The sequence below is a fragment of the Felis catus genome, chromosome B2 (genome assembly GCF_018350175.1).
Source record: "Felis catus isolate Fca126 chromosome B2, F.catus_Fca126_mat1.0, whole genome shotgun sequence".
In the NCBI taxonomy this organism is placed as follows: domain Eukaryota; kingdom Metazoa; phylum Chordata; class Mammalia; order Carnivora; family Felidae; genus Felis; species Felis catus.
In genome coordinates, this window is record NC_058372.1 from 5215739 (window position 1) to 5243712 (window position 27974).

The 27974-nt window shown below is 50.5% G+C and overlaps 3 protein-coding genes across 4 annotated transcripts in view; 2 read left to right on the plus strand and 1 right to left on the minus strand.

The window, feature by feature from the left end:
* KIAA0319 (KIAA0319 ortholog) overlaps window positions 1-906 on the plus strand; it is a 61485-nt gene extending 60579 nt beyond the window's left edge. The window contains 1 exon segment of the mRNA XM_045057056.1: window positions 136-906. The gene's annotated coding sequence lies outside the window, so the exon portion shown is untranslated.
* ALDH5A1 (aldehyde dehydrogenase 5 family member A1) lies at window positions 701-27970 on the minus strand. 2 transcript variants are annotated; one of them, XM_003985776.6, is made up of 10 exons: window positions 27608-27968; window positions 24178-24261; window positions 22631-22801; window positions 20894-21010; window positions 15418-15561; window positions 13386-13529; window positions 11182-11340; window positions 6630-6799; window positions 4999-5057; window positions 701-4028 (listed from the first exon to the last, which is right to left on the minus strand). In XM_003985776.6, exons 1-10 carry the CDS (start codon window positions 27923-27925, stop codon window positions 3823-3825), a joined length of 1572 nt encoding a protein of 523 aa, XP_003985825.4. In that variant the 5' UTR covers window positions 27926-27968; the 3' UTR covers window positions 701-3822. The 2 variants fall into 2 exon arrangements, with proteins under 2 accessions (XP_003985825.4, XP_023109387.2); XM_023253619.2 differs by lacking the exon at window positions 20894-21010 and having other exon boundaries at window positions 27608-27970.
* The window catches only part of GPLD1 (glycosylphosphatidylinositol specific phospholipase D1), a 68670-nt gene continuing 66839 nt past the window's right edge, over window positions 26144-27974 (plus strand). The window contains exons 1-3 of the mRNA XM_019830144.3: window positions 26144-26390; window positions 26632-26818; window positions 26985-27105. The gene's annotated coding sequence lies outside the window, so the exon portion shown is untranslated. The remainder of the gene's footprint in view (window positions 26391-26631; window positions 26819-26984; window positions 27106-27974) is intronic.

Below are 27974 nucleotides of genomic sequence, written 5' to 3' on the forward strand. Positions count from 1 at the left end.
GGCTCCTGGCCCCAGGTATTCACAGACCACAGGTCTCCAGGGAGGGAGCTCTATTTACCCATGCAGGAGGGGAAAAATAACTTTCCCTCTACCTTTCTGTGTTCTTGGCTGAGCCCCCTGCCCTCAAATCTACAGGAACAAGGGAGAAGCACACAGAAGTTGATGAACAGGCATGCCTCATGCAAGCACGGGAGACACGGGGGAGAATGAGGAACAGAGAGGCGGCTCAACCCTTTGGCTTACAGAGCACCTTCAACAAAGAACGATCAGTGTGCAGAGAATTGGCAGGACAGAGGGAAGCAGTCGTAGGCTTTCAAGGCCAGTTGGGAGATAAAGGCCAGTTGGGAAAATCTGTTATATAGATTCCTTTGGTGCCCTCTCCAGGCTGACCGGGTCTTGAGTCGTCTCCAGAGACCAACCTCAGTCCTTCCTAGAGGATGGGGCACCTTTGAAAACTTAGGTCCGGCTTTTAAGAAAATAGGGGGAAGGCAGAGAGCTTTTCCGGCATCTGCTTCTCCAGGGCATCTTCAGCTCACAATAATCTTTATGCCAAAGCAGCAGGCTTGGGATGGTGTAGTCTGCTAAGCGTCTTCATACATATCTGAACTGGTCTAATAATATCCAATGTAAACTGAAAACGAACCAGCAAGGAAGAAAAAAAAAACACCACCACCAGAGACCCTAACGCAGAAACAGGAAATTCTGTTAATGCAACATTTATTAATTAAACATACACACATATGGCACACACACACACAAATCACCACATAACTATTATTCAAGTAAAATGCTGTCTCACATAGCTGCACATGAATAATTAAAATCCCGGGCTCCAGCCTTCTGAGAAGGCAGTCACATGCCACAATCGAAAGTTAGTAAGTTACCAATAAAATAGATTTCTTTGCATTGTGCTTCTGATCTCTTTTCACGGAGTCTTTCCATGAGAATAAGGGAAAAAAAGACACAACACGTGGCCTAAAATCGTGTTTGAAAGCCACTCAAAGGGGTAAATACAACAGATGAAGATAGGCCGTTGCAATGAGAATCCTTGCCTAGCTGGGGAAAGGAAACTGAGGACTTTTCTCTAGGCCACCAGACTTGTGTTATCTGGATAATTTCACCTGAGTCACGCGATAATTGCCGGCAAATTCTTGGTGAGAACTCGTTGGAGCGATGCCCAGAAAAGTGCTTCTTACACACGTGTTCAATAAAATAAGAGAATGCCTGGTAAACGCAGGAAGATCAGTATCTCCCTCAGGCTCAGGATCTCTAGACGAGGGGACGGCCAACGTGTTCTGTAAAGAGTCGGAGTAAATGACGTAGGCTTTGCAGGCCACACTGGCTGTGGCGCCAGTATTCAGCTCTGCTCACAAAGTGGCCATGGACCCAATGTGAAATGAATGGGCGTGGCTGTGTTTCAATAGAGTTTTATGGATGGAATCCAAAATCTGAATCTCCACATGATTTTGTGTCGTGAAATACTATCCTTTTGATCCCCCCCCCCCCCCCCCCGCCCCAGTCACTTGGAAATACAAACACCATCCTCAGCTCCGGGTTGTACAGAAACAGGTGGCAGGCCACATTTGGCTTGTGAGCTGTAGTTGGCCAACTCCTGGCCACACATGCTCATGTTATTGAAAAACAAACCCTGAAAGACACTTTTCTTTCTTCCCACAACCCAGAACAGTTTTACTAAACAGCAACCTATTTCTTTCCCAAATTATTTTAATTACAAAATTAATCAAAGATATCGCAATGAGTCTCTGAACCTGAATTTATGTACCTGGTGAGCCAAATATACAAGAAAACTCCGATCTGCCACCCAGCCAAGGGATCCACTGGTTTTGCAAAGTGACGCATGTAACTTTGAGCGTATTCTCTCAACACCTCCAAGCATCCGTGTTCCTGACTTCTAACAAATAACATTACAGGAATTTTATTAACAGAAAACAGATGGACACGCCCAAATCCTAATTAGAATGTTAGATAAAACAAGCCCCAAATTATAAAAACAAAAGGTAGAAATAAGCTGTCAATATGCTGTGTATGTGACTCTTGACAGGGCCTGGGGGAGGCATGTCACCAGGAGGCAGATTTCTGGTCCTTCCTCCTGTGGGTATCGGGATGTGGCTGGAGTGAGGCAGGCTAAGTCAAGGGAGCTCCAGCACCGGCTCTAAGTTCCTCCGTCCCCATGGGCATTCTGGACCGCTAGTGACTTACCCAAGGCTCCCCCGTGGCGGAGGGACAAATGCTAAGTCACAGGGTGGAAATGGGGGGAGGGGTAGGAACTACTTTTTCCTTCCACTACCCAGAATACCCACAGAGCGTCAGTGGATTTTGCACATAGAGAGTAGGAAGGTAAAGAGCTTCCTCTCTGCCTGTACAGCCAGGAACAGCCTTTATTCCTTTTCCTCAGTGTATCCATATGCATGGGAGACATGTCCAGAAAGACCTAGAATTTTCTTAATCAGAGCTCCTCTTTCCAAGTGAAAGGAGACACAGCATCATTTTTGTTACAAATGATGAGCTGTAAAAACTTACTGGAGAAGACGTGCCTGAATTTCAAGGCCTCACACCTCTTCCATTAGGCGGACTGGCAATTATGGAAATTCATTTTCCTCTCGGGATCACTGTGGGGAGGCTGCTTGCTCTTGGGGTGAGGACGGGAAGGGCAGGCTGCGGGCGACAGCTGCTCAGTCTTGGGTAGGAGTGCAGGCGGGCCCCAGCCTTCCTCACCTTGCAAAGCCACAGCTGGATTGGGGGGCAGGGAGGGGTTCTGCCGCTACTAAGAATAATGGCCCCTTTACTGGCACCGAATTTCTTTCTTTCTTTTTTTGCAAACATTTCGGTTTCTGTTGGCCTCGCAATCTCCCATTGAACTAAGCAAGCCACATACACCATCTCTCCTCTGCATGAGGGACGGACTGCCGAATGGCGCATCTACGGGAACTAAGCTCCCCCCCACCCCCCAAGGGCTGCCGGGCCACGCCTTTGTGCCTTCCCTTCTCCCAGCTGCCTCTGCTGCTCTCTGCTTTCTGCCTAGGCTGACTTCCTCAAGGAGACAAAATGGAATGGAAAGCAGGATGGAGATGAGAGCATGATCTTTAAGTAGTAAATTTAGGATGATGAAGCTTTAACTGAAACGGTCCCGGGGCGCCTGGCCGGCTCAGTCAGTGGAGCACGTGACTCTTGATCTTGGGGTCGTGAGTTTGAGCCCCATGCTGGGTGTAGAGATTACTGAAAAATAAGCTTAAGAAAAAAGGTCCAGAAAAAGAGAGGCGTGTTCTTTCTTTCCTCACAGAAACACAGGAGATTCTGTGCTACTTCGAAGTCTTAAAAATGATCAATTCAGTCTCTGTGGCAACATTTAGGAATACACGGCACGGGTGTGTAGAGCTGAGCCAGGAGATTGACAGGGACGGTGGGCCCACCTCTGCCCGGCCTGTCCTCATGCTCAGGGGTCCTCTGGGCAGCCCTCTCTGGTGTGAGCTCAGAGCCACAGGGGAGATGGCGGGGTCACGGCCCAGGCAGTGATGAGCCTCTGGGACGGGACACCCAGCTCTTGGTGGAGTCCCAGGGCTTCGCTCTGTACACGCACTGCTGGTTCTTGGGGAGTCTGCGTCCCAGACGTGTGGCATCTGCTGGTCCCTCGTTAGGTAAGGGGAGGGGTGGGGCTCACCTGTGCTTAAGATCATGAGTATTGGAGGAGTTTGAAAAATCCCTAATTCCACTAACCTAGAAGTTCACCTAGAATAATGGATGGCATGTCCCCGTATGTGCACGTCAGCTTCCTTTCTTTATTTTTTAAAGCACTGACGAGTCCTACAAGCCCCCGAAGCACACGTATTTGAGCTCTAGGTACTCGTCGATGCCGTACTTGGACCCCTCTCTCCCGAGGCCAGACTGCTTCACCCCGCCGAAAGGACACTCCACAGAGGAGATCAGTCCCTCGTTCACGCCCACCATGCCCACTTCCAGCCGCTCCGCCACTCTCCAGATCTGGGCTGGGTCTTGAGAGTAAAAATAACCTGTCAGGGGAAGAAAGGGCACACGCGGCTTATACAGTCGTTACAGACATCGCGTCTAAAGCAGAGGATGCCACAGGCGACCTCTGTCTAGTCCTTTTCAGCGTTTCCTTTCATCACGCCCATCACCACCACCCTTTCCGAACTGAACCCCCGTGGCCCCCGGGGCCCAGAATCTCTCTCCTCCCATCTCTGCCTAACACGGATGGCCTAGTGCAGGCTGCAGCCTCCTCTCCCCGCATCCTGTTGGGAAGAAGGGACGAGAGGCGCGCCGGGCGCAGTGTCACCGAGGCACTCGGGCACACGTCCTACTGCAGCCTCGTGACAGGTCTGCACAGACAGCTGGGGGAAGGGCCTCCCCAGTGTGCGTGGCCTTCCTCCGGTTCCGCGTACTTCGCTCACCCCCGGAGGGGAAGCTGCTACCGAGCAACCGTGTATCTGTGTCTTTGTATCTTCCTCAGCGCGCTCGCCTCAATGCGGATGCTAAATGCAGATTTGCCAGTGCATTTATGTGCATACGCTGGTGTCTGGCAGTGGGATACGTCCCGTGGCCACCCTGACCATCTCCGAACTAAAAGGACGGTGGCCACTCAGGCTCCGTCTGCACGCACGGTCATTGCTACTTCCAGGGTCCCTGCGGCTCCCCTCGGTCTAGCTCAGGCCGCCAGGAGTCAGGCGGAGTGGAAGAAAAAGACGTGACCTTCCAGGCATCAAGCCTCCGAGAACGTGGGAATTTTGGGGTGTGCGCTTCTCCACCCACAAGCTGCCCCCCAGCTCTCACCAGGAGCTCCCAAATGTGGGAAGGACCAGACAGGAGGCCGTGACCTTGCACAGACCCGCTCGTGCCCCAAAAAGCAGCAGAACACACGCTACAATGGCATTTCTGACTCAAAACCCAGGGGATGTTTAAAAGGCAAACGCCAGCATCGGTTCCAGGAGTGGTTCTGATTCCCACGGAGCCAGGAGCGCCTACCTGCCAGCCCGACGTCAGCTGCATTAGCGATCGCCACAGCCTCCTCCTCTGTGTCGAACCTGCCAGAGTTAAAGGGGTTGTCAGCAAAATCCGTAGGGGAGAGGGCAAAGAAAACCGGCTCTCTGGTCTCCTGATTTGTTTCCCGAATAATGGCACGGGGTAAGTCGAGAGATCTGCAGAGACCCCAGGGCCGAGCACAGGAGCAAAGAGCCCCGCTGCTCAACACACACGGTTCCTCTCTGGCGAGAATGAGAGGCAAGCAGGCTGGCCACAGGGAACAGCGGCGACTCGGAACGTCAAACCAAATGCCTTCAAAAAGGATCACTGCTCTTGCTGCCTACCGAGACTTTGTAACAATCGGCAACCACTTTAGAAGCAAGCTGTCCCCAGGAAGCCCGGGGGAGGGGGGGGGGCGCCAGGGCTCTGTGTGCGTGCACTCCTCCCTGAGATGAACAGCAGAGAAACCAAAGCCCCTTGTGGCCCCTTCCAGCTTTATCCCTTTCTTTCCAGAACAAGATTTGAGAAGCATTCTTCCGGGGCAAAGGGGTCTGAGCACCCCAGTTCTTAAATTCAGAGATCTGCTGGCAGCAGGAGCCAGCCATCTCTCTGGAGGAGACGGAGAAGGATAACAGAATGATCTACAAGCCAGGGGGCAGCAACAGTGGGACAGAAAAAGATGTAGGAAACGGATAAGCATCCACAGCAAAACAAGGGAGAATGAGGAAGTGGGGAGACTCCATTATGGGGAAGAACAAAGAAGTGGAGATAGCGTGGATGACAGTAACTGAAGGAACACGGTGGGTGGGCTGGGTGGCACAGTGTATGTATCTCAGGAATGGATGGCTCAGCGGGCAGGTGGCAGGGAGGGGATGTCCCCGAAGGTGTCGGGAACGGATGAGGAGGTACGATGAACAGAGCGAAGGGGAGCGGGGTGACGCGGACGTGTCTCTATCACAGACCTCCTAGAGGCCGTTACGGAACGAATGGAGGGGAGAGAAAAACCTGCTGGAGAAACAGTGACCAGCGATTTCCCGGGACCAGACACACACCTTAGATATTCAAGGAAGACATTAGGACCGCAGCGTGAAGACGCTCACGACGTGCCTCACCGGTAGAACTTAACGTCAGAGACCATGAGAAATCTTCATAGTCTCCAAAAAAGAAAAACTAGATCCTTTTCAAAGAAACAAGAACCAGACACCAACTTTCTCAGTAACGACTCCAGAAATAAGGAGACAGAGAAATGATACAGCGTTGAACCTAGAAGCTTATCCAGGTTATTACTGACTTTTGAACGTGAGACAAAACATCACCTAAGAGCGCAGCAAGTGCATTTCCCTAACTCCCTCGAAAGAGCTCTTTGAGGATGTGCTCCGAGGAGAAGAAAAATGATTTCAGCAGAAAACACAAAAGTCAGGAGGCAAAGTAAAGAAGCTGCTGAATTCTGTGCTCTGCATAGGCAATGATAAAAACAAATTATTTTAGAACCATGAATGGGAGTTCTTCTGCTGACACTACACAGCCCTGCCTCTGCAGCCCCCCGTCCCAGCCCCAGGGCCTTGAAACGGCACTCGAACCGCGTTCCTTTCTTGGTGTCCTCCTTCCCCAATCCACCCGCTGGGTGGTCTTACTTGATAACTGGTGCCAGAGGCCCAAACGTCTCTTCGTGAGAGCAGAGCATGTCCCTGGTGACGTTGCTGAGCAGTGTGGGCTCAAAGAAGTTTTTTCCAAGTTGGTGTCGCTTCCCGCCTGTCACAACAGTGGCGCCTTTGGACACTGCGTCATTCACGTGTTTCTCTACCTGCGTGAGGAGAAGAGGAGGAGCCCGGGACAGCGGGCTTGAAGATATGCTGGAGAGGATACAATCTCTTAGAATGTTAAATCTGCAGAAAACTGCTTTTCTTCATTTTTTTTCTTAAAAAAATAGGTTGAGAACGAGGTGCCCTCATGCCTTCTAGGTAGAAAGAACCAAATACGTGGAGACGCAGAGGCAGGAGGAGGGCATGTGGCAGGTGCAATGCCGCCTTCCCCTGCTCTTTGTTTTTCCGCTGTTCCATTCTACCATTTGTTGAAGGGTCTGATATGACCTGATGTCCTTCTGGGCCCGGCACCCTGAAGTTGCCCTGACATTTGTTCTTTGCACTCTTTTTTGTTTTTGTTTTTTAACTTTATTTCTTTTGAGAGAAGGAGAGCGAGGGATGGTAGAGAGAGAGAGTGAGAGAGAGTGACTGGCTCCTAAGCAGGGTCTGCACTGTCAGCACAGAGCCCAACGTAAGGCTCGTGAGGTTATACCTGAGCCAAAACCAAGACGCGGATGCTTAACTGACTGAGCCCCCCAGGCGCCTCTGTTCTCACACTCTTGAGTTGGCTCCAGGTTCTTGGGTGCCATACTGTCCTCTTCACTTTCACTTTGTTCTAATATATTCTTCTCAAGTGGTCATTTTGAAAAAGGTGCACTGAAAATGGTGTGCTTCCTGAGTTTCCTGACACTGCGTGTCTCATGGTTTTGTTTTTGTTTCGTTTTTTTTGGGGGGGTGCAAAAAAGGTAGTTTTTGAAAGCATGGGGACAGGACCCATGGGCAGGAAGAGCTGCCTGCCATGTCTGATGTTTTTACCTTGTGTTGGTTGGTGGTGGAATTGTCATCCAATTTTCCTTCAGAACACTAAGTACACGTCTCTATTTCTAGTGTTGTTGAAAAGCGCTTCAAAAATAGTTCTCGCTCCTTGGCAGGTAGCTTTCCCCCATCTCTGGAAGCTTTTAGGATCTTCTATGTTCCTGACACTCCACTGTTCTAGCAGAATGGGTCTGGGCTTTCTGCTTTCCTTCCACTTGGCAGTTGGTAAAGTCTTTCCATCCGAAGAATCATTTTCCCCTGGCTCTGAGTTTTCATTTCTCATTTTTTTGATAATGCTACTTCTTCCATGTCTGTTCTAGAGTTCCTGTAGCTAAAATGGATATGCCTCTCACCTCAGATTAATTCTGATTTCTTTTCAAATTTGTCATATTTTTCATTTGTCTTTAAAAAAAAAAACAACTTGTATTTATCAAGTAATCTCTACACCCAACATGGGGCTCAAACTCATGACCCCAAAATCAAGTCACATGCTGTACAGACTGAACCAGCCAGGTGCCCCTCATCTCTTTATCTTTTGCTTTAAATTCTCCTTGGTTCTGCCTTCCATCTTCATCTACCGATGTTTTAAAAAAATTTGACCATCATGTGTTTAATTTCTGAAAACTCTCTTGTTCTCACTGCCTCAATTTTCACAGGACCTGCTTTTGTTTTGTAGATGCGCTATCTTCTCAGAAGCACACGGATGACGCTATGAGATCCTCAGAAAATTCCTTTCTGTTCCCAGACTTATCTGCTTCCTTGAGGGTCAGGTGTTCCTCTCATTGCTGAGGGTTTGCTCCAAACCCTGGCTGTTCACCTTCCTCGTGAAGGACTGGCTGGGTGACGTGGGTGGCCTTTACAATTTCCGGTCTCTCCCCTGAACAAGGGGACAACGGCAAGCTCAGGTTTATTTTGACTTGGCAGGCTTCACGTTAGGGACACCCCTGTCCCCAGAGGGCAAAGGCACGCCAACTGAGGTTGGAGCCGTAGCTCACCTCCTGCCCAGAGCAAATGCCTACACTCTCCTGGTGGTGGCTGCGAGGTGCAATGGTGTAGGGACGGCCCAGAAAACTGTACAAAATGTAATTAGTTGGCGCCATGTTTCCCCTGCTCCCATTCCTACCCTACCCACTTCTAGAAAGTTCCATCCTAAAAAATGGCACCCACTTCCCCTACAGGCTTCCCCTGGGAATGCTTTGTCTGCTTTGACTTTTGTATTAGCACCATCCATTCCTCCTTCCAGAAGTTCTCCACAACCTTTGGTCCCCGGAGACCTCCCAGGGGAGGACTCTTATTCTTGGCAGAATATGCCACGGGATTTCAGGAAAGGTAAATACTGGCTGGGGCACACTCCACCCTCCAGAACCGCCCTTTTTAATCCCTCGCCCCCTACCATGCTCTCAGAGTCCACTGTCTGCAACAAACCCCATTAGCCGTCATGGCTTACCTTCCACGATTTATAGCTCGAAAACTAATTATATTTAACAAGGGCCACCTCTTTGCCCCCAGAGAGAATATGGTCTGCCCTTTTCTGGTCATGTTAGATGTCATGTGCAGTGTCCCCCCCACCCAAATTTACCCTGTGACTGTGGGTATACTAAAGCAGGCACAATGGATTTTTGCAGACGAGAGGTTTTCTACTAAACTCTGAAAAACATCCTTCACCTTCCTTGTTCGAAGTCCTGGGACACAGCGCCCTCTAGAGGCCAATGGTTGCACCTTCACTTTGGCAGGAACACCAAAATCTCTAGGACAGTGGTCTCCCAGGCTGGCAAATTAAAAACAGTGGGGGCACTTGAAAAACTCTCAGTGCTGAGGCCCTACTCACACCCCGTCTCCTCGGGAAGGACTCTGGCATCTGCAGGTGTGAAAGGCACAGGGCGGGTTAAGAACCAGCACTCTGTCCCTCGAGCCACAGCTAGTTCAGACCCAAATTGCCTCCACTGGCAATCAAGGCACAGGGTCCAAAGTCACATCAAAAATGCAGGTGGTACCAACATACACTTTAACGCATGTTCTCTACTAGGGCAATGCCAAGGCAATCACTAGACAGTTATCAGAGCTCTGTCAAACCTCAGTGCTTCCTTTGGCTCCCGCTGGGTGAGGCAACAGACGTGGGTCTTTGGGCCACCTCCTTTCTTCCCTGCACATCAATCTCCAGCCTCCATTTTCTGTCCAACTTAAATTATTCCATTAAAATCCTTTCTATTAATAGAGACTTATCTAAAGAGCATACTGGATGTTCGTATCACAAGAAAGTTCCTTGTAAGTAACTCTAAAAAGGATAAGGCTTTCCCCCCTTATTTATTTAATTCCAGGGTCATTAACATACCACGTTCTAGTAGTTTCTGGTATATAATACAGTGATTCAACGGTTCCAGACATCACCCAGTGTTCATCATGATCGGTGTACTCCTAAATCCCCATCACCTATTTCACCCACCTCTTTCCCCCTCTGGTGACCACCAGTGTGTTCTCTGTGGTTAAAAGTCTGATTTTTCTTGAGTCATTTCTTTTTTTTTTTTTTTCTTAAATTCCACATATGGTTGACATCTTATGGTATTTGTCTTTCCCGACTGACTTACTTCACTTCATGTTATACCCTCTAGATCCATCCATGTTGTTTGTTGCAAATGGCAAGATTTCATTCTTTTTTTTTTTTTTTATGGCTGAGTAATGTGCCATTGTATATACGTAGTACATCTTCTTTATTTGAAAGGATTATGTTTTAAAACAGGAGATTATGTTTTAAAACACCAAGGGCAGAACTCTTGCCCAGCTAGTGATCTATCTAGACCGTGACTTTCTTTGAACAAACAGATCCTTCCTAAAAGCAGTCTCTCTCTCCTGGCATTTGTAAATACTGGGTGTGGCTTCTGTTCCTCTGCATCTCCCTACCAGATGCTTTTGCCAAGGATTCTTCTGAAGGGCATTTTGTTGTCAATGGAAGCCAGCATTTCAGCTGAAACACCCATGATTTCAAAAATAAAACCAGTCTTCCTTTCCTTTTAGCTGTTCAAAAATTTAAAGAACTTTGTCTTTCAAGATCCTAATTCCTGAGGCAGCCAGAGATAGAATGATCACCACTATCAGAGAAAATTTAGGGAGGGCAGTAGGAGATCTAAAGTAACAGAGCTCGGGGCGCCTGGGTGGCTCAGTCGGTTAAGCGTCCGCCATCAGATCTCATGGTTCGAGTCTGAGCCCCGTGTTGGGCTCTGTGCTGACAACTTGGATCCTGGAGCCTGCTTCGGATTCTGTGTCTCCCTCTCTCTCTGCCTCTCCCCAACATGTGCGTGCATGTGTTCTCTCTCTCTCTCTTTCTCAAAAATAAACATTAAAAATAAAGTGACATCTCACGAGTGCTCAGTGTAATGACAGAGCCAGAAAAGCTTATAAGCCAGATGATATCATTTATTTAATTCATGCAAATGGGCAGAAATTCACTTATTTCTGATTTCTCCATTGTTTCCAAAACAGCCTTGCTGGGCATCTTACTAAAGTGTTTTTTGCTAGTTAAAGCTCTTGACACTGAAACCATGAAATTTAACAGAAAAGCAAATGAACTTACCTTTTCTACCGCCTTTTCATCAATTAATGGGCCTTGAGTAGTTCTCTCCTCAAATCCATTACCCACACGCAGGTTCGTTTTAATTGCCTCGGCAAATTTCTTCACAAAGGAATCGTGGATACCCCTTTGCACCAAGAAACGGTTTGAGCAAACGCAAGTCTGGACAGAAAAAAAACCCAAACCAAATTCACAAGACCATTTGTCAGAAGCTACTGACCCAACCAATAAATGTGTCACTGTTGCTATCAGATACTCAATGTGAAAACACTTCCCCAAGTGGCTTTTGTCCTGTGTCCAACCTGCCATATTCCTCCCCATGTGGTTGGGGCCCTGAAGACGAATGCACAAAGTGCTCATTCTTCTCCAACCTCGTCTATAGCTGCCTCACCTCGAGGTTAAACAAGTAAGCAAGTATAAACATCTGGACAAAAAAGAGAAAGCCACCTGACTCAAGTTTTTTCCAAAGGGTTAAGTAAGCCATTATGAAACAAACAGGAAGAAAAAAGGAGCATAAAAAAACAGTAACTCCATGAGAGACAGTGATGCTGCAGTGACAGAGCAGGAGCAGGAAGGAAGGCAGTCAAAGACTGACTTCTATCTACTAGCTTATTAAACTATTTAAGGGTTTGGCTGAATTTGACATTTTGAAAATGGCCATACTTCCATGTCAACCTAAATTATTGAAAAGACCTTTGCTTATTTTTTCCTAATTAGACCTAATATTTTAAAATTATAAAATACAACCACATTATAGGAATTGCAGTTATCACTGATAGAATTTCTTCCTGTATGTTTTCTTAATCATGTATTTTTCTAGTAGAAACTACTTATATATAGATAGATAATTTTGCATCCTATGCATTTTTACTGGCTTAAATCAACATACCTCAAAGTTGTAGCTTTATAACTCTGAAGGTTACACATACTGGCATTTTATGTTTCTAAAAGAAAACACAGGTATTTCGGAAACAACCAAGCTATTTAAGGTTATATGAAAGGGGAAAAATTAATTACCAAAGGTCAACACAAGGATGAAAACTATTTGATACAGAGTATTATACAAGATTTCACCTTTTTTCCCCCACAATATAACCTTTCAGGGAGTTTTTATTCTGTCTCTGGAATGCATTTAAAACCACTTATCGGGGCACCTGGGTGGCTCGGTCCATTGAGCGTCTAACTCTTGATTTCAGCTCAGGTCATGATCTCATGGATCATGGTATCGAGCCCCAAGTCGGGCTCCATGCTGCCAACATGAAGCCTGCTTGGGATTCTCCCTCTTTCTCTCTGCCCCTCCCCTACTCACATGAGCTCTTGCAAAATAAATAAATAAACTTAAAAAAAAATAAAAAATAAAACCACTTATTGATGGTACTCTGAGACAAAGTGCTTAAGGGTATTTTGTAAGAAGCCAGGTTTCTGGCAACAGCCTGGAGAGAAACCAGGAGACAGGCCTCTTGGTCCACAGTCCCAGCTCCTTAGCAGTACTGGCTGGCACTACGACCCAGGGACGTAGGACTTCAAGTCAAACAGTCTCTCCAGAGTTTCGTTGCCTCATCTATAAAATGCAGGGTTTGTATCAGGTCACTTTGAAGGTCCACACCAGATGTGTTATTCCGAGATTTCCTTGGAGGTGTGAACTCGGGCCGCCACTCCGATGGCAACCTGGACACCCCCTGGGCACCTGTACCGTGTGCCTGTCAGGCCGCCTCCACCTCAGGGACAGTGAGACCCAGGCAGCAGGGTTTTGAGTTTTTCCAGAACCATCTCAACATTTTCCTACTTTCTTTTCCTTAAGACTGTGGGCCTCAGACCCCAGCTGTTCAGGCTGTTTTGTGTCTGAGGAGATGACTTTACCTGTGCAGCAGAGAAAAGCCCGGTGAGGGAAAACTGAAGATAATAACTAAGGTGAGGGAATAACTGACGAGTAGGAAGAGAACAGTTTGATTAAAAAAAAAAAAAATTTGTTCATGAAATTCCTCGTTACACCTTATTTCCATTTGGACCCTCTGAGCCCAGAACAGTCACTGGCAAAAAGAGGGCCTTAAGAAATACGTGCTCAAAGAGTAAACAAAGAATTACGGAAGGAACCTACAAGTTTCCTTCCAGGAGGTGAGTCAGGTGGTAAGATCTTTGTGAAACGCACACACACACACACACACACACACACACACACACACCCTGAAAATCGCCGCAGGACTCACCTGTCCAGAGTTCCTAAATTTGGATGCCATGGCTCCCGCGACAGCCTGGTCCACGTTGGCACTGTCGAAGACGATGAACGGGGCGTGGCCGCCCAGCTCCATGGAGACCCTCTTCACAGAGCCAGCTGCGTGGTGCAGCAGTATCTGCAACAGAGCACAGACTCCGTGAGCACCAGGCAGGAGCAGCTACCCAGCCACCCGCACCGGTAAGCCTCTGTTTCCCACAACTCCCCAGCAATGGAAAAGCCAGGCGCACGGTAGTGTACGTGGGATGACGGTCTGTATAAGAAAAGGAGGAAATGAGAACGTCTATTTCTAGGGGCACCTGGGCAGCTCAATCGGTTGAGTGTCTGACTCTTGGTTTCGGCACAGGTCTTGCAGTTCATGGGATCAAGCCCTGCATCAGGCTCTGCACTGACAGCGCAGAACCTGATTGGGATTCTCTCTCTCTTGGGATTCTCTCCCTCTCTCTCTCTCTGCCCTTCTCCCGCTGGTGCTCACACATTCTTTCTCTCTCTCAAAAATAAGACAGAACACATATCTCTATTTGATAAACAGTAGGAAGGTATCAAGAAACAGAGTATTTACTTATAGAAGGGAGGGAGTCAGGAGCAGGAGAGAGCCTTCTGAATGTGAGCGTGTTTACATCGTCTGGCTTCTTGAACCATCTAAGTGTATTACCTATTAAAAAATTATGTGGTGGGGCACCTGGGTGGCTCAGTAGGTTAAGTGTCCCACCTCGGGTCAGGTCATGATCTCACTGCTCATGAGTTTGAGCCCCGCATCGGGCTCTGTGCTGACAGCTCAGAGCCTGGAGCCTGTTTCAGATTCTGTGTCTCCCTCTCTCTGCCCCTCCCCCACTCACACTCTGTCTCTCGCTCTCTCTCAAAAATAAATAAATGTTAAAAGAAATTAAAAAAATTAAAAAAAAATTACGGGACAATTGGCTTAATCATAATAGAGGGAAGATAATAAAGTCTCCCAGAATCCCATAGCCCATAGCTTAGCACTGATAAAATTTTGAGGTATACTGATTCAGAATATGGTCCCACACACAAATTCATATATATGTACTTACTCTTTTTTTTTAAAGAAAACAATGGTAGATTTATAGTTTTGTAACCTTTATCTTCCCAATTAACCACATATCTGGAACATCTTAACACTTTCGTAGCACTTTATACCATATTCCTTTAGTGTAACACTATAACATGAAGATTCTCTTATGTTAGTACATGTTTCTAGAACATTCTTTTTTTTTAATATTTATTTTTGGGAGAGCGCAAGCAGGGGAGGGGCAGAGAGAGAGAGAGGGGGACAGAGGATCTGAAGCAGGCTCTGGGCTGACCGCAGCGAGCCCGATGTGAGGCTCAAACTCACAAACTGAGATCATGATCTGACCTGAAGTCAGACGCTCAACTAAGCCAACCAGGCACCCCTAGAACATTCCTTTATTCCATCACATGGCTGTTTCATAAATCTATTTAGCCCCCATCTGTTGGAAATTTAGCTTCCTAATTCCTTGCTGTTAAGAATAACACTGCAATTATTCTCTCAGTATAAATTTGTAGAGCGACGCACAACTGTAAAGCTTTTTAAGGAAACGAACAAAAAGGCCTTTCTATTTCTGTAAGGACCTTTCTACTACCTACAATTTTTGTTCAATTCCAAGACCTCCATTCCACCATCAGTTGTATGTTTCTGGAAACTTTATTCCAGATCATGAAAGAAATGCGCATCTCACAACTGAGGAAACACAACGGATAGATTTCAGCCACTTCCCGGGCAACAAATCCTGAGAGCTCCAGCTGTGCCGACCCCTCGGTATGGTCAGAAGCCTGGGTCAGGTTCACAGTAAGGGACACTATCCAAAATGTCTCCAGAGGGTGATCAGACATTACTTTATGCAACAAACCTTTCAACACTCTGCTGAGAATGTTCCTTAAGAGATTGATAACGATGAACTATTTTCACAGTCTCCAAGGAAAATATGAGAACGACATCTGTTTTCTCTGACACTTAAGTCACGTACCTTTCCGGTAGCTGTTGAGCCAGTAAAGGAGATTTTGGACACCAGAGGGTCAGTACAAAGTGCTTCTCCTACTTCCTTGGCCTTCGCTCTGGAGCAGGGAATGACGTTGTACACGCCGGGAGGAATTGCAGCCTGGTCCGCGAGCTACAGAAACGGCAGGCGGGGGGCAGCACGTGATCAAACCGGAACCGGGAAGAGAGAAACAGCTGTTTAGATCCAGAACGTACTGGGGGAAATACTAAATTGACCTTGGGGACAGAATAAGAATATATTTGGACCTGAAATGAGATCCTTATTCATGCCAAGGTGGTATTGAATGTGTCGTCACACACTGAGCTCTTTTACGGCATGACTTTTCATGCCACTTTCTGTTTTCAAAAATAAAAAAAACAAAAACGAAAAAAGCCCCTTGGATTTCTTCCCTGAAAAATGGGAGGAGAGTTCAAGAAGCTTGGGGTTCACCTGTAGAAGGCGCGCAGGGGGCAGAGCCGCCCACAGGTGACCTCGCGGGGCAGCGGCGAGGACAGGGAGGCGACGCCCGGGCCGCACACCAGGGCCGAAGGGAGCCAGCACGCCGACCCGCCAGCGCCCGGGCCCGGACCCCGCGCTCCTTCCACGCTGACCCTCCTTGGGTCAGCCGTTGCAGGAATCACCGTCACGTCCGAACCTCCTGAACAGTCAACACCGCAGGAACCTGACTGGGGATTCTGGGAAGACGGTGGGAACAGCAGAGTGTTGCGCCCTCTCTGAGTCCCCTCGTAAACCCAGCGTGGGCAACGACACGGCCAAACCGAAGTATCGGGGACGAGATGGGCAGCGGCGTGCGCAGGACGGTCGGCGTGTTTCCCGCGCCGCTGCGCTCACCCGTCCGACGTCCGACTGCCCGGCCGTCCGCCGCGAAGACTGCAGTCGGGACAACCGCGCCCCCCCTCCCCCCCCCCCCGCCTCGCTGCGCGAGCACCGGGCACCCGCCCCGCAGCCTTGTGGGAGAACCGACAGCCTGGCGGCTTGCTCCGGCCCGACCGGTGGGTGCGGACGGAGGCCGTGCGACGGGCGGGCCACGGAGGAGCCCAAGCGGCCCCCAGGTGCTCGCGGAACGCAGGGCAGGCGCCCCCAGAGCAGCCGCTGTGACTGCCCAGCGCAGCAGCAGGTGCCGGCCACAGACTCCGCACAGAGGACGGCGGGGGGGGGGGGGGGGAGGACAGAGGGGCGCGGGGGAAGACCAAAGGGCCCCGGGGGGGGGGGGTGCTGGGCACGGCCCCCGGAGCGTGTGATAAGGGGGAGAACGCCCAGTTTACAGCGGGAAGGAGTGCAGCCAGGGAACCTCCGAGAGAAAACAAAAGGTGCCCTATGGAGTTAGAGAGTCAGGCCTCCTTTTAAAAGTTTAGGAAAACCAGGGGCGCCTGGGAGGCTCAGTTGGTTAAGTGTCCAACTTCGGCTCAGGTCATGATCTCAGGGTCCGTGGGTTCAAGCCCCGAGTTGGGCTCTGTGCTGATAGTGCAGAGTCAGCTTGGGATCCTCTCTTTCCCTCTCTCTCTCTCTCTCTCTCTCTCTGCCCCTCCCACCCCCCCCCCCCAATAAATAAACTTTAAAAAAAGAATAAAAGTTTAGGAAAACTAACTTCATATAAAAATAGAGTGAATGCTCACCAAAATATCCAAATCCCATACAACGCTATTAAAAGGAAAAAAAAAACAAAAACAAAAAAACATGAGGCACAGAAAGCATCCTTTTTGACAAGAGCATTCCAGAAAGACGTGCCCACAAGCAGATTAAAACTGTGATTTGCTATTGGTGCACCTGGGTGGCTCAGTCGGTGAAGTGTCTGACTTCGGCTCAGGTCATGATCTCCTGGTTCGTGGGTTCGAGCGCCACATCTGGCTGTGTGCTGACAGCTCAGAGTCTGGAGCCTGCTTGGGATTCTGTGTCTCCCTCTCTCTCTGCCCCTCCCCTGATCATACTGTCTGTCTCTCAAAAATCAATAAACGTTGGAAAAAAATTAAAAAAACCCTGTAATTTACTATGAAATAAAAAGTTTTTTAATTGTAACAAGATACCAAACAGCAACATAAATTAAAATTAGAGAAATTTTGTAAATGAGGTAAGGGAACGCAGGAAAGAATTAGACGTACAAGGAAAAACTAATTTCAGAAATGAAAAGCAAACCAGAAGGAACTCAAGGACAACCTAATGGATAATCCCTTTATGGAAAACAGAAGGTGAAGAAGATATTCTTTAAAAAAAAAATTTCTTTTAGTGTTTATTTTTGCAAGAGAGGGAGAGAGAGAGAGAGAGAATGAGGAGAAGGGCAGAGAGAGGGGGAGAGACAGAATCCAAAGCAGGCTCCAGGCTCTGAACTGTCAGCACAGAGCCCGACATGGGGCTTGAACCCATGAACCGTGAGATTCTGACCTGAGCTGAAGCCGAGTGCTTAACCAACTGAACCACCCAGGTGCCCCAAGAAGAAGACATTCTTAAAGATTAGGGAAACGATGTCTCTCTCTCCCTCTCTGCCCTCCCCTACTTGTGCTCTCTCTCTCTCTCAAAATAAATGAGTAAACTTAAAAAAAAAAAAAAAGTTTACGGAGACGATGAAAAAAGTTACAAGAGAGTGACAAAAGAGACTGACCACGTGGATGACAGGAGTTTCTGGAGAAGTAAACCGACCACGGGTGAAGGACAAACTCTGAAAACCGCCCAGGAAGGAAGCTCTCAGAGACGACAAGAGTTCAGTGCAAACGCCCAGGAGCCGACTCCAGGAGGCCGCCATCGACCAAAAATGTGACAACCTGAGCTTCATTAAGGACAATACTTGCAAGGGATCGAAACTCATCAAATACGTTAAAATCCACGATACTTAAAAAAAGATGACTTGGTGACTTCGGCAGATGGTAGGAATGAATAGGTTATTAATTTGAGACACTGGTAAACAGAAAGAAGGAAATCAGGCATGTATGCGGTCTTTTTCTACGTGAATTTACCGCTGGGTGACCAAGCAGGAGATAACGAGAGGATGCGTTACAGAAATGCTCTAGTGAATAAATGAAATGGAAAAATTCAGGGGCACCCAGCTGGCTCAGTCCAGGGGGTGTGTGACTCTTGATCTCCAGGTTGTGAGTTTGAGCCCCATGATGGGTGTGATTACTTAAAAAAAAAAAAAAGAACAAATGAAAGAATTCAAAGATCACCATTTCTGTAACTCGTAACCAGTTAACACACCGGGCGGCACTGACCAGCACCCCACCCCCCGCCCGCCGCCAACCTCACAAGACCAGAGACGACTGTGCATCCTAACAGGACACCAGGAGACCCAATCCAAGTCCGACGAGGTGTCTGGACGAAGTTTATAGAGGTTTTTAGAAACGTGGTCCTGAGCCTTTCCAATCGACACAGATGTGTGTTTCTGAATAAGTTTCGTAAGCAGGACGGATCTACTGGCTGTAGGAACCGGCCCCGAACACCATAATTTGTAGGAACCATGCCATTACCTATACCTTTGCCCGAGGAACCTAATGAGAAGGTTCACGTTCACACATCGTACAGATTTAAGGATTATTTCAAGGAAAACTATAACAGCTCATCTAGAAAAAAAGCCTCCCGTTCAGTTAATGTTTCCTGTTGGTCTCTGAGATAAGGTGCCCTTGGCGGGGGACGCCCTTAAAGAATAGGAGCTTCTGGCCACTGGGTCTGGAGCCACAGCGGGTCCCAGGGGCCTCGAATGGCAAACGCAGTAATGTGGTAACAGCCACTGCCTTTGGGAAGCTCCTCCCTCTGACCGCAGGGCAAGAGACCGCAGCACAGGGACCCCGGGGGAGGTGGTCCCGGCCCAGGAGGGATGGGGGTGACGAGGCCACATCCTGACAGTCATGCTCACGAGTGGCTCTCCCTGCACGGGAGCCCTGCCTCCCACAAGCACGTCCCCGGTGCCTCCTGGATCCAGGCACCGTCCCAGGCTCTGGCAGGTGCCCACCTCTACATCTTCACTTCCGTTCCGGGGTGAGTGAAATGCCGGCTGTGGCAGGAGGACGGCGTCTCAGGGAACAAGAATAAAGCAGAGAAGGGGATCAGGAGCGCAACGCTGTGATTCTCCAACAGGGTGGCCAGCGGAGCCTCCCTGAGAAGGTGGCATTTGAGTAACATCGCAAGAAGCAAGTCCTGGGCGTGCCTGGGGAAGAACCTGCTGGAAGGAGGAAAAGCAGGTGCAGAGAGAGAGCTGAGTCGGGGTGAGCTGGGTGGCGTGGCCTCAGGCACAGCAGGGGCCACAGTAGCTAGAGCAGAGGGGGACGGGGCTCCAGAGTGACAGGTAAGGTCTGGGAGGGGAAGGGGACTAGGGCTAGGGGCTGGCATCTTATAGGGCCTCGGAGGCCACTGCAGAAGTCGTGCTTCACTCCAAGTGACAGGAGAAGACACTGGAGGGTTTTAAACAGAAGAATGGTGAGATCTGATGGGATGCTGATTGAACTGGAGAAGGGAGAGGTAATAAGAGGTTCCTTGGATGTGAGAAATGCCCACATTTTAGTCGTATGCCTGCTGACTTAATACAAGTGATGGACAGATACCATTTTTTATTCTTTTCTTTAACGTCTGTTTATTTTTGAGAAAGAGGGAGACAGGAGGCAGAATCCCAAGCAGGCTCCAAGCTGCCAGGGCACAGCCTGATGTGGGGCCCAAACTCGCTAACAGAGAGATCATGACCTGAGCCCAAATCAGCAGTTGGATGCTTAACCAACTGAGCCACCCAGGAGCCCCACACCTTTTTAAAGTTTATTTATTTATTTTGAGAGACAGCACAAGTGGAGGAGGAGCAGAGACAGAGGGGGAGAGGGGGAGAGGGGCAGAGGGGGAGAAGGAGAGGGGGAGGGAAAGGGAGAGAATCCCAAGCAGGCTCTGCCCTGCCAGCACAGAGCCTGAACCTCCAGATTGTGACACGAGCCAGAATCAAGAGTCAGATGCTTAACCGACTGAGCCACCCAAGTGCCCCCACCTTTTTAAAAAAAAAAATTATTTATTTATTTTGAGTGAGAGAGAGAGAGAACAAGTCGGGGAGGAACGGGTGGGGGGAGCGGAGAGGGAGAGAGAGGGAGAGGGAGAGGGAGAGAGAGAGAGAGAGAAAGAGAGAGAAAGAGAATCCCAAGCAGGCTCTGCACTGTCAGCCTGGAGCCCGATGCGGAGCTCAAACCCACGAACCATAAGGTCATGACCTGAGCCAAAACCAAGAGTTGGATGCTTAACCAACTGAGCCACCCAGGCGCCCCGGACAGAGAGCATCTTTAGGGCAGCCTAAAACATGTGTACAGATGTTCACAGGTGTTCAGAAAGTCCCCCATCGTTGCTTTTTCTCAAACGTCAGACTTAAAATAACTGCTAGTCAGTTAAAACCCAGCACCATCCAGCATGAGATGCAGCTAAAGGGGCAGGTTTTCAATCTGCTGCTTGGGCTTGGTCAGCTCCGTACGACCTCGGGGGACAGGCTCACCTCGGCCAGGGCCAGGGCGGAGAAGGGCGTGTGCTCGGCGGGTTTCACCACCACGGTGCAGCCGGCGGCCAGGGCGGCCCCCACCTTCCTGGTGATCATGGCGCTGGGGAAATTCCACTGGGGTGAGAAGAGCAGAGAGGAGATGAGAGACGCTGGACCGCCCGGTCGTTCAAAGGCAGGCAGGTCGGGAAGTCAGTCAACAGATGCCATTGCACACACGGACTCCCAAAGCAGTGCTCCCGCTCCTCCTGCACAGGTGAGCTCTCAGAACACCTGACACCCGTCCTCCCGGGCGACTCGGGACAAAGGCTCGCCAACACAGGGAACATTTTCAGAATTTAAAACAGTACAAGAGTATCCACACCAGGAGTTGGCAAACTTTTTCTGTAAAGGCCCAGATCGTAAAAATTTAGGCTCTGGGGGATGTACAGTTTCTGTCTCAAGTACTCCGTGGTTCTTTTTTTTTTTTTTTTAACCTTTTTTTTAACGTTTTTTTATTTATTTTTGAGACAGAGAGAGACAGCATGAATGGGGGAGGGGCAGAGAGAGAGGGAGACACAGAATCGGAAGCAGGCTCCAGGCTCTGAGCCATCAGCCCAGAGCCCGACGTGAGGCTCGAACCCACGGACCGCGAGATCGTGACCTGAGCTGAAGTCGGACGCTTAACCGACTGAGCCACCCAGGCGCCCCAAGTACTCCGTGGTTCTAATGTGAAGGCAGCCACAGACAGTACGTGCAGGGATGGGTGTGGCTGTGTCCCAATAAAACTTTATTCACAAACACAGGCAGCAGGGCTGGGTTAGGCCTGAAAGCTGTACTTGCCTGACCCTCTAGGAGAAAACATTAGCAAAGGTAATTTTCCAAATGGCAGGTGATTTATTACTTCCTTCTATTTATAGATCTATATTTGTAGACCTCTCCCTATTTTATTTTGACGAATACTTGCATAGTGCCGATTCTGTGCCAGGCACTCTTCTAAGCACTTTTAAATTATAATTAAATCCTCATCAACACCCACTGAGGTCAGTATTATTATCCTGGAGGACAATGAGGACATCCGTTGGGCAAAATTGAGACAGAGCAGTTAAGTAACTTGCCCAAGGTCACACAGCTTGTGAACGTCTAGTTCCGGGTCACACGGAGTCAGTCTAGGCAGTAAGGGGGGGTGTCAGCCTGTGACTCTGCTGAGCCAGGGAAGAAAGCGGTCTCGGGACCAGCGGGCACTGTAGGTGAACTGACACAAGAGGCCTGGCAGGCAGCAGGCCCTCTGGTGGCCCAGACAGGGCTGGGTGCCCTACCAGCGTATTGTGGCTCTGTGCAGGCAGACACAATGTTGTATCTCTTAGCCTTTTCACCTCCAGAACCCGGCCCACTGCACGCAAACACTTGGCTGTTGATGATAACCATAAACTCAGCATAAAAATGTCCCCAAACCACAGCACGTTCAATGTGTCACATCCTGCCTCTAGGAAAAAAGACCTTTGCAGATGTGCTAGAGCCGCTGCCATGAAACAGCCTTTAAGCCATGTCAGAAAAGCCATTGGGTCCTGCCGTGGGTCCCCCCACCTCTGCAGGCATTAGAAACAGGCCTCCCCAGCCGCCACCCCACACCGGGAATCAGGGAGCAAGGGCAGGTGACAGCCCCCGGCAGGAGCACACGTCTCCCCGAGGAAGAGCGAGCTGTCCCTCGCTGCGTCTCCTACCCCAGGCCCCTGCCCATCCCGTCGGTCCACCTACCGGCGTGATGACCGCGGCCACCCCGAGGGGCTGCTTCAGGACCAGCGCCCGCTTCTCCTTGGCGGGGGTGTAGATGACATCTCCGTAGACGCGGCGGGCCTCCTCTGAAAACCACTCTAGGAAAAGGGCGGAATAGGCAACTTCCCCCTGCGCCTCCTTCAGCGGCTTCCCCTGGACCGGATCGGAAAAGGACACATTCAGAGGCGCCTGGGTGGCAAGGTCCGTTAAACGTCCAACTCCCGATCTCAGCTCAGGTCATGATCTCAGGGGATCGCGGGTTCAAGCCCCGCATTGGGCTTTGTGCTGTGTTGACAGCACGGAGACTGCTTGTATTCGGTCTCTCCTCTCTGCCCCTCCCCTACTTGTGCTCTCTCTTTCGAAGTAAGTAAACAGACTTAAAAAAAATTAAAAAAAGAAAAGGACACATTCACTGCCTTCTAACCACAAAAGCCTGACTCCGCGCCTGGAAATTCTTCCAGGCCGCATGCACGGCAGACGAGTCTCCTGCCCCTCACAAAACCCACGTGGTTGTTGAGAAATTCGGTGACCCCAGCAGAAGTCTTGGAAAGCAGAGTTACAAACGGTGACAGAAAGCAACGAGCCCCACCCAAGCCACAATCCTGTTCGCATCCAAGATGCGGGCAAGTGCGTCTCCTCCTTTGTTCTCCTCCTAACATCTTCTCGAGGGTGGGACCCTGGTGTCACATGACTGTTACAGCTACCAGAAGCTACAGGCTCGTTTTCAACGTACAAAAACAACATGAAAAAAAAAAACAACCGTACCAATCACATGGAAACAACTGGGAACGGTGAAAAAGCATTATTCACATAGTTTCACTCAAAATCTATTTCTCACGTGTTATGGTTATCACTATAACCTCTCCTCCCACCTTCAGTACAGTTTGTCCTCTGTATTTAAGAACCTCTTTTTGTCCATTTTACTTTTCCTTTGTTCAGTTTCTTAAATTCCACATAGAAGGAAATCATAAAATGTACCAGTCGTTCTTGGACTGATTTATCTCACTTAGTGTAATACTCCCTAGCTCCATCCATGTTTCTCTGTGTTACTCAAGCGTGCAACATACAAATGGTTCTAGCAACGATGAGGGCCTGGCTTCATTAGCAACAGTTGGTGCCGGGCACAAGAATTAGTTGGTATCTGTGGGGGTGCCTGGGTGGCTGGTTAGGCATCTGACTTTGGCTCATGATCTCACGGCTCATGGGTTCGAGCCCCACATCGGGCTCTGTGCTGACAGCTCAGAGCCTGGAGCCTGCTTCGGATTCTGTGTCTCCCTCTCTGTCTGTACTCCCCACCTCCACCACAGCCCCCCTCACCCCCCGCCATCTCAAAAATAAATAAACATCAAAAAAGATTTTTTTAATAAATAAACATTTAAAAAAAGGATTAGTTGGTATTTGACCATTAGGTGAAGAATTCCCATTTTCTTTAGCTGCAGAACAGCCCTGAAGTTAGAGGCTTTCCCAAGCTTTTGCCTGAGAATTCCAGGGCATTTTCTTAGGGTAACAAGTTAGGAGCTTGAACTTACACTTTCAGCTGTAATGATCTTGGCAAGGTCATCCTTGTTTTGCATCATTAAGTCGTACCATTTCCGAAGTAATGAACTCCTCTCCTGGCCGAGGAAATAAAAGCAACAGTCATACAAAATAACCTTCCGTGTCCCCTCACTCTCGGGGAGACACAACTTGACCTTTCTTTTTGGAGGCATAATCCACATATAACGTTATGTTAGTCTCAGGTGTGCAGGCCCCTCTTTGATAAGTAATGAGATTCCATTTCAAGTTGCACGTAGAGGCGTATGCGGAGTCATAAATCGTGAAAGAGAAAAGCAGCTTCTGTGGAACAGTGCAAATATGAACAATTTCACCGCACACAGGTACAGTTTCCTGCTGGCCCTGTGCTCTGCCAGGTAGGAATCTGGTGACTACAGGCCAGCACTTCCTCTGGGTGAGAGAGGAAAGACTGTGTTCTAGGGGGCCTAGCTCGGAGAAAGCAATCAAACATCTGAGTACACGGTCTGCTCGATGTAAAGCACATGCTCTGCCTGAGAGAGAACGAGAGGAGAACGGGAAACGGCGTAAGAACTGCAGGAATACAAAGTGGATTCTGCTGGTGGCAGAAAACACAATGTCCAGGCCGAACCCCGGGGGCCAGGGGAGGCGACGAACCATCCTCAGTATGCGCAGCCTGGGTTACGGGCTAATGGGGTCCGCCCAAAACAGACATGTTGCAGGGGCGCCTGGGTGACTCAGTCAGTTAAGCATCCAACTTAAGCTCAGGTCATGATTTCATGGTTCGTGAGTTCGAGCCCCGTGCCGGGTTCTGTGCTGACAGCTCAGAGCCTGGAGCCTGCTTGGGATTCTCGGTCTTCCTCTCCCTCTGTCCCTCCCTCACTCTCACTCTGTCTCTCAAAATAAACAAACATTAAAAAGTTAAAAAAAAAAAAAAAAAAGAAGGAAGCAGCCTTGACTTTGGATTTCTAGCCCGCAGAACTGAGCCAATCTGTTTCTGTTGTTTGAACCATCAGGCTTGTGGGGCAGCTCCCAGAAACTTCCACGGCCTTTGTGAGGAGTTGTGTGAGCATGCAGGGTTCCAGCAGGGAGGCTCACGGTGCACGGAGTCACGTGGGACTCAAGTCCCAGAACCCCCACCTGAGCAGGGGTGAGTGGTGGATGGTGAACTCTGAGCCTCTCGCAGCCAGGTTCCTCATCCAAAACAAGGATTGAGTATCTACCTCATAGAGCCATCAAAAGGACTAAAGGAAGCACCTGTTAAGCACCAAGAACAGTACTCAGATGTGGCAGGCACCGTAAGGGCCCTCAGAGACGGCCTCACCCTAATCACTGCAGCCTGTCAACCTGTTACCTTACGTGGCAAAAGAGATTTTGCAGGTGCGATTACGTTAAGGACCTCGAGGTGAGGAGGGTAGCCTGCATTTCCCAGGTGGGCCCAATGTAATCACAAGGTCGCTATAAGAGAGAGGCAGGAAGGTCAAAGGCCAAGTAGTAGCAGAAAAAGAGGCTGGAGTGTGGGGCTGCCTCAAGAAGCCGGGAAAGGTGAGGAAACCCCTAGAGCTTCCAGAAGGAACACAGCCCTGTCCACACATTTTGCGCTTCTGACTTCCAGAAGCGTAAGGGCATTTGTGTTGTGCGAAGTCACGAAGTTTGTGGTAATTCGTTACAGCGGCCCCAGGAAACCAACGCGCCGGCTTACGAGGCGCCTGTAAGTACCCAGCTCCCTTCTCCCCCGAGCTCCTCCAGGAGGTCCCAAGGTGGGAAACGGGAGGTCCTAAAACACGTGAAAAGAACGCTGTGAGGCAAAAAAAAAATGTCAACAGGAAATGCAAGACCTGTGCTATTGAGAGAAGGGAGAATAGGGAGGCTGTGAGCTCGCTGGGATGGGCCCAACGGCAGAATCAACAGGTGAACGCGACCTCCGCCACGGGTGGGTGGGCGGGCGGGATGTGAAGGCCTAGGGAAGCGGGCAGAAAGCGGCTGAGGGCGGGGGTGGACGGCACAGGCCTGGGGACAAGAAGGGAGGAGGGTCACGGTGTCCACACAAGCCGTATCGGAGCCCACGTCTCATAGCTGCAGAGGTGGGCCTGTCTTCCTAGGCAAGGCGGAGCCCCTTACTTCCTCAGGAAAACGCTCCGAGATCCTTCCAAGAAGGAAGGAGAGAAGGCCCGAGCTCCTGGAGGACAAGCTGATGCCACGCGTTCACGTTCAAGGGCACTGATGTCAGGTGGGTGATGTGAACGCCCGGGGACTGTGTCAGTGAGCGGTCCCGGCACCAGCCCTGGGCTCAAACGACCACCGGAGCAGAGACGGGGGCAGAAGAGCTGCGGACGCCTGCAACACCGCCAGCTCCTGCCCACCCCCTTCCCCGTCTCGGCTGGTGGTCACTCCTTCCTGCCCCGCTATTCTGGCCAGAGACCCTGGGGTCCCGGCTGACCCCTCTTTCTCTCACACCCTGTCACCGCCAGGGACTCCAGTTACCTGCACGGTCACAACAGACCCTTCCGAGGACCGCCCTGCTTCAAGCCTCAGTCACTGCCACCAGCCCCCTAAGGGGCCTCCACCGCCCCTCCCTCTCGTGCTGTGCCTACAGTACCCTTTCCAAATGCGATCACCTGAGTGCGAACCCTGGGACGGTGCCCCACCTCCCTCAAGGTAAAACCTAGTCCACGCTCCCCTCTGGATCCAGCAGGCCATCCCCTGTCTCTCCCGCCTGCAGAGCCTCCCCACCCCCTTGCTGCTCTACAAATGGGTCAGGCACGCTCCTGACTCGGGAATCTTGGTCCAGCTGAATTCCCTTCCCCTGCCTTTATCATTGCAGCTCGTGTCCTCTGGGAAGCTACCCTGATGCTCAGGCTGAATTGTGTCTCCCCCTGCTGTGCCCCCGGTATCTCAGAACAGGGTCTTGAAAGAGGTTACCAAGGTTCAACGAGGTCATACAGGTGGGTCTTCACCCAACACGACTAGCGTCTTTACAGGAAGAAGGTAAGGACACGGACAGGTAGAGAGGGAAGGTCGTGTGAAGACGACCACCTGCAGGCCCAGGAGATGCCCGCTAGCGCAGCGCCCTTCCACGCAGGCCGAAACCTGGAGCACGGTCCTCCTGCACCACGCCCGACGACCCAGGCTGAGCCACCTGAGCTCACCTCCCGGCCCCCCGCCCACGGTCAGGCCCCTCGGCCTGCTCACCCCACCCTCGGCTCGCTGCTCATTTCATGTTACTCCTCCGGCTTCTATCTGCCAGGCAGGACGTTTCCAGAGGCTGGAGGGCGGCGCGTGGCCCCAGCCCCCCGCACCGCGGTCGGGACCACGCTGACGCTCCAAACTTCCCCGTGGCTCGCCTCTGCTCTCCTTTCTACGACTTCGTGCCCGGCGCATCGGGGAGGGGGGAGCGACGCGGCCGGTTTCCCTATGGGGCAAGCCCGGGCCCCCGAGCGCGCTCACCTTGGCCGAGACGCCCCTCCAGCTGCAGAAAGCCTCGTAGGCGGCGCGCACCGCGGCGCGGGTCTCGGGCACCCCGCAGTCGGCCACCAAGCCCAGCTGGGCGCCGCTGGCCGGGTCGTGCACGGGGAAGGCGGCGGCGGCCGGGAGCCAGCGGCCGCCCACGAAGCTCTCGGAGCGCAGCAGCGCCGCGGACAGGCCGGCCGGGCCCCCGGCAGAGCGGCGGGGCTGCGCGGGGCAGCCGGGGCGCAGGCCGCGGCCCGCGAGCGCGGGCGGGAGGCGCGGGGCCCGGCAGCTCCGCAGCCGCAGGCAGGTCGCCATGGCCCCGGAGGCGGCGGCAGGAAGCAGGCAAGCGAGCGCGCGCCCCAGT

What these genes read in the sequence shown, in the direction of transcription:
- ALDH5A1 (XM_003985776.6), bottom strand. Translation starts at nt 27,925, where the DNA reads ATGGCGACCTGCCTGCGGCTGCGGAGCTGCCGGGCCCCGCGCCTCCCG. An exon ending in GGAGGGGCGTCTCGGCCAAG is followed by an intron (nt 24,262 to 27,607) that starts GTGAGCGCGCTC and finishes TTCCTCGGCCAG; the next exon opens with GAGAGGAGTTCATTACTTCG. An exon ending in CCGCCCTGGCCCTGGCCGAG is followed by an intron (nt 15,562 to 20,893) that starts GTGAGCCTGTCC and finishes CCGTTTCTGTAG; the next exon opens with CTCGCGGACCAGGCTGCAAT.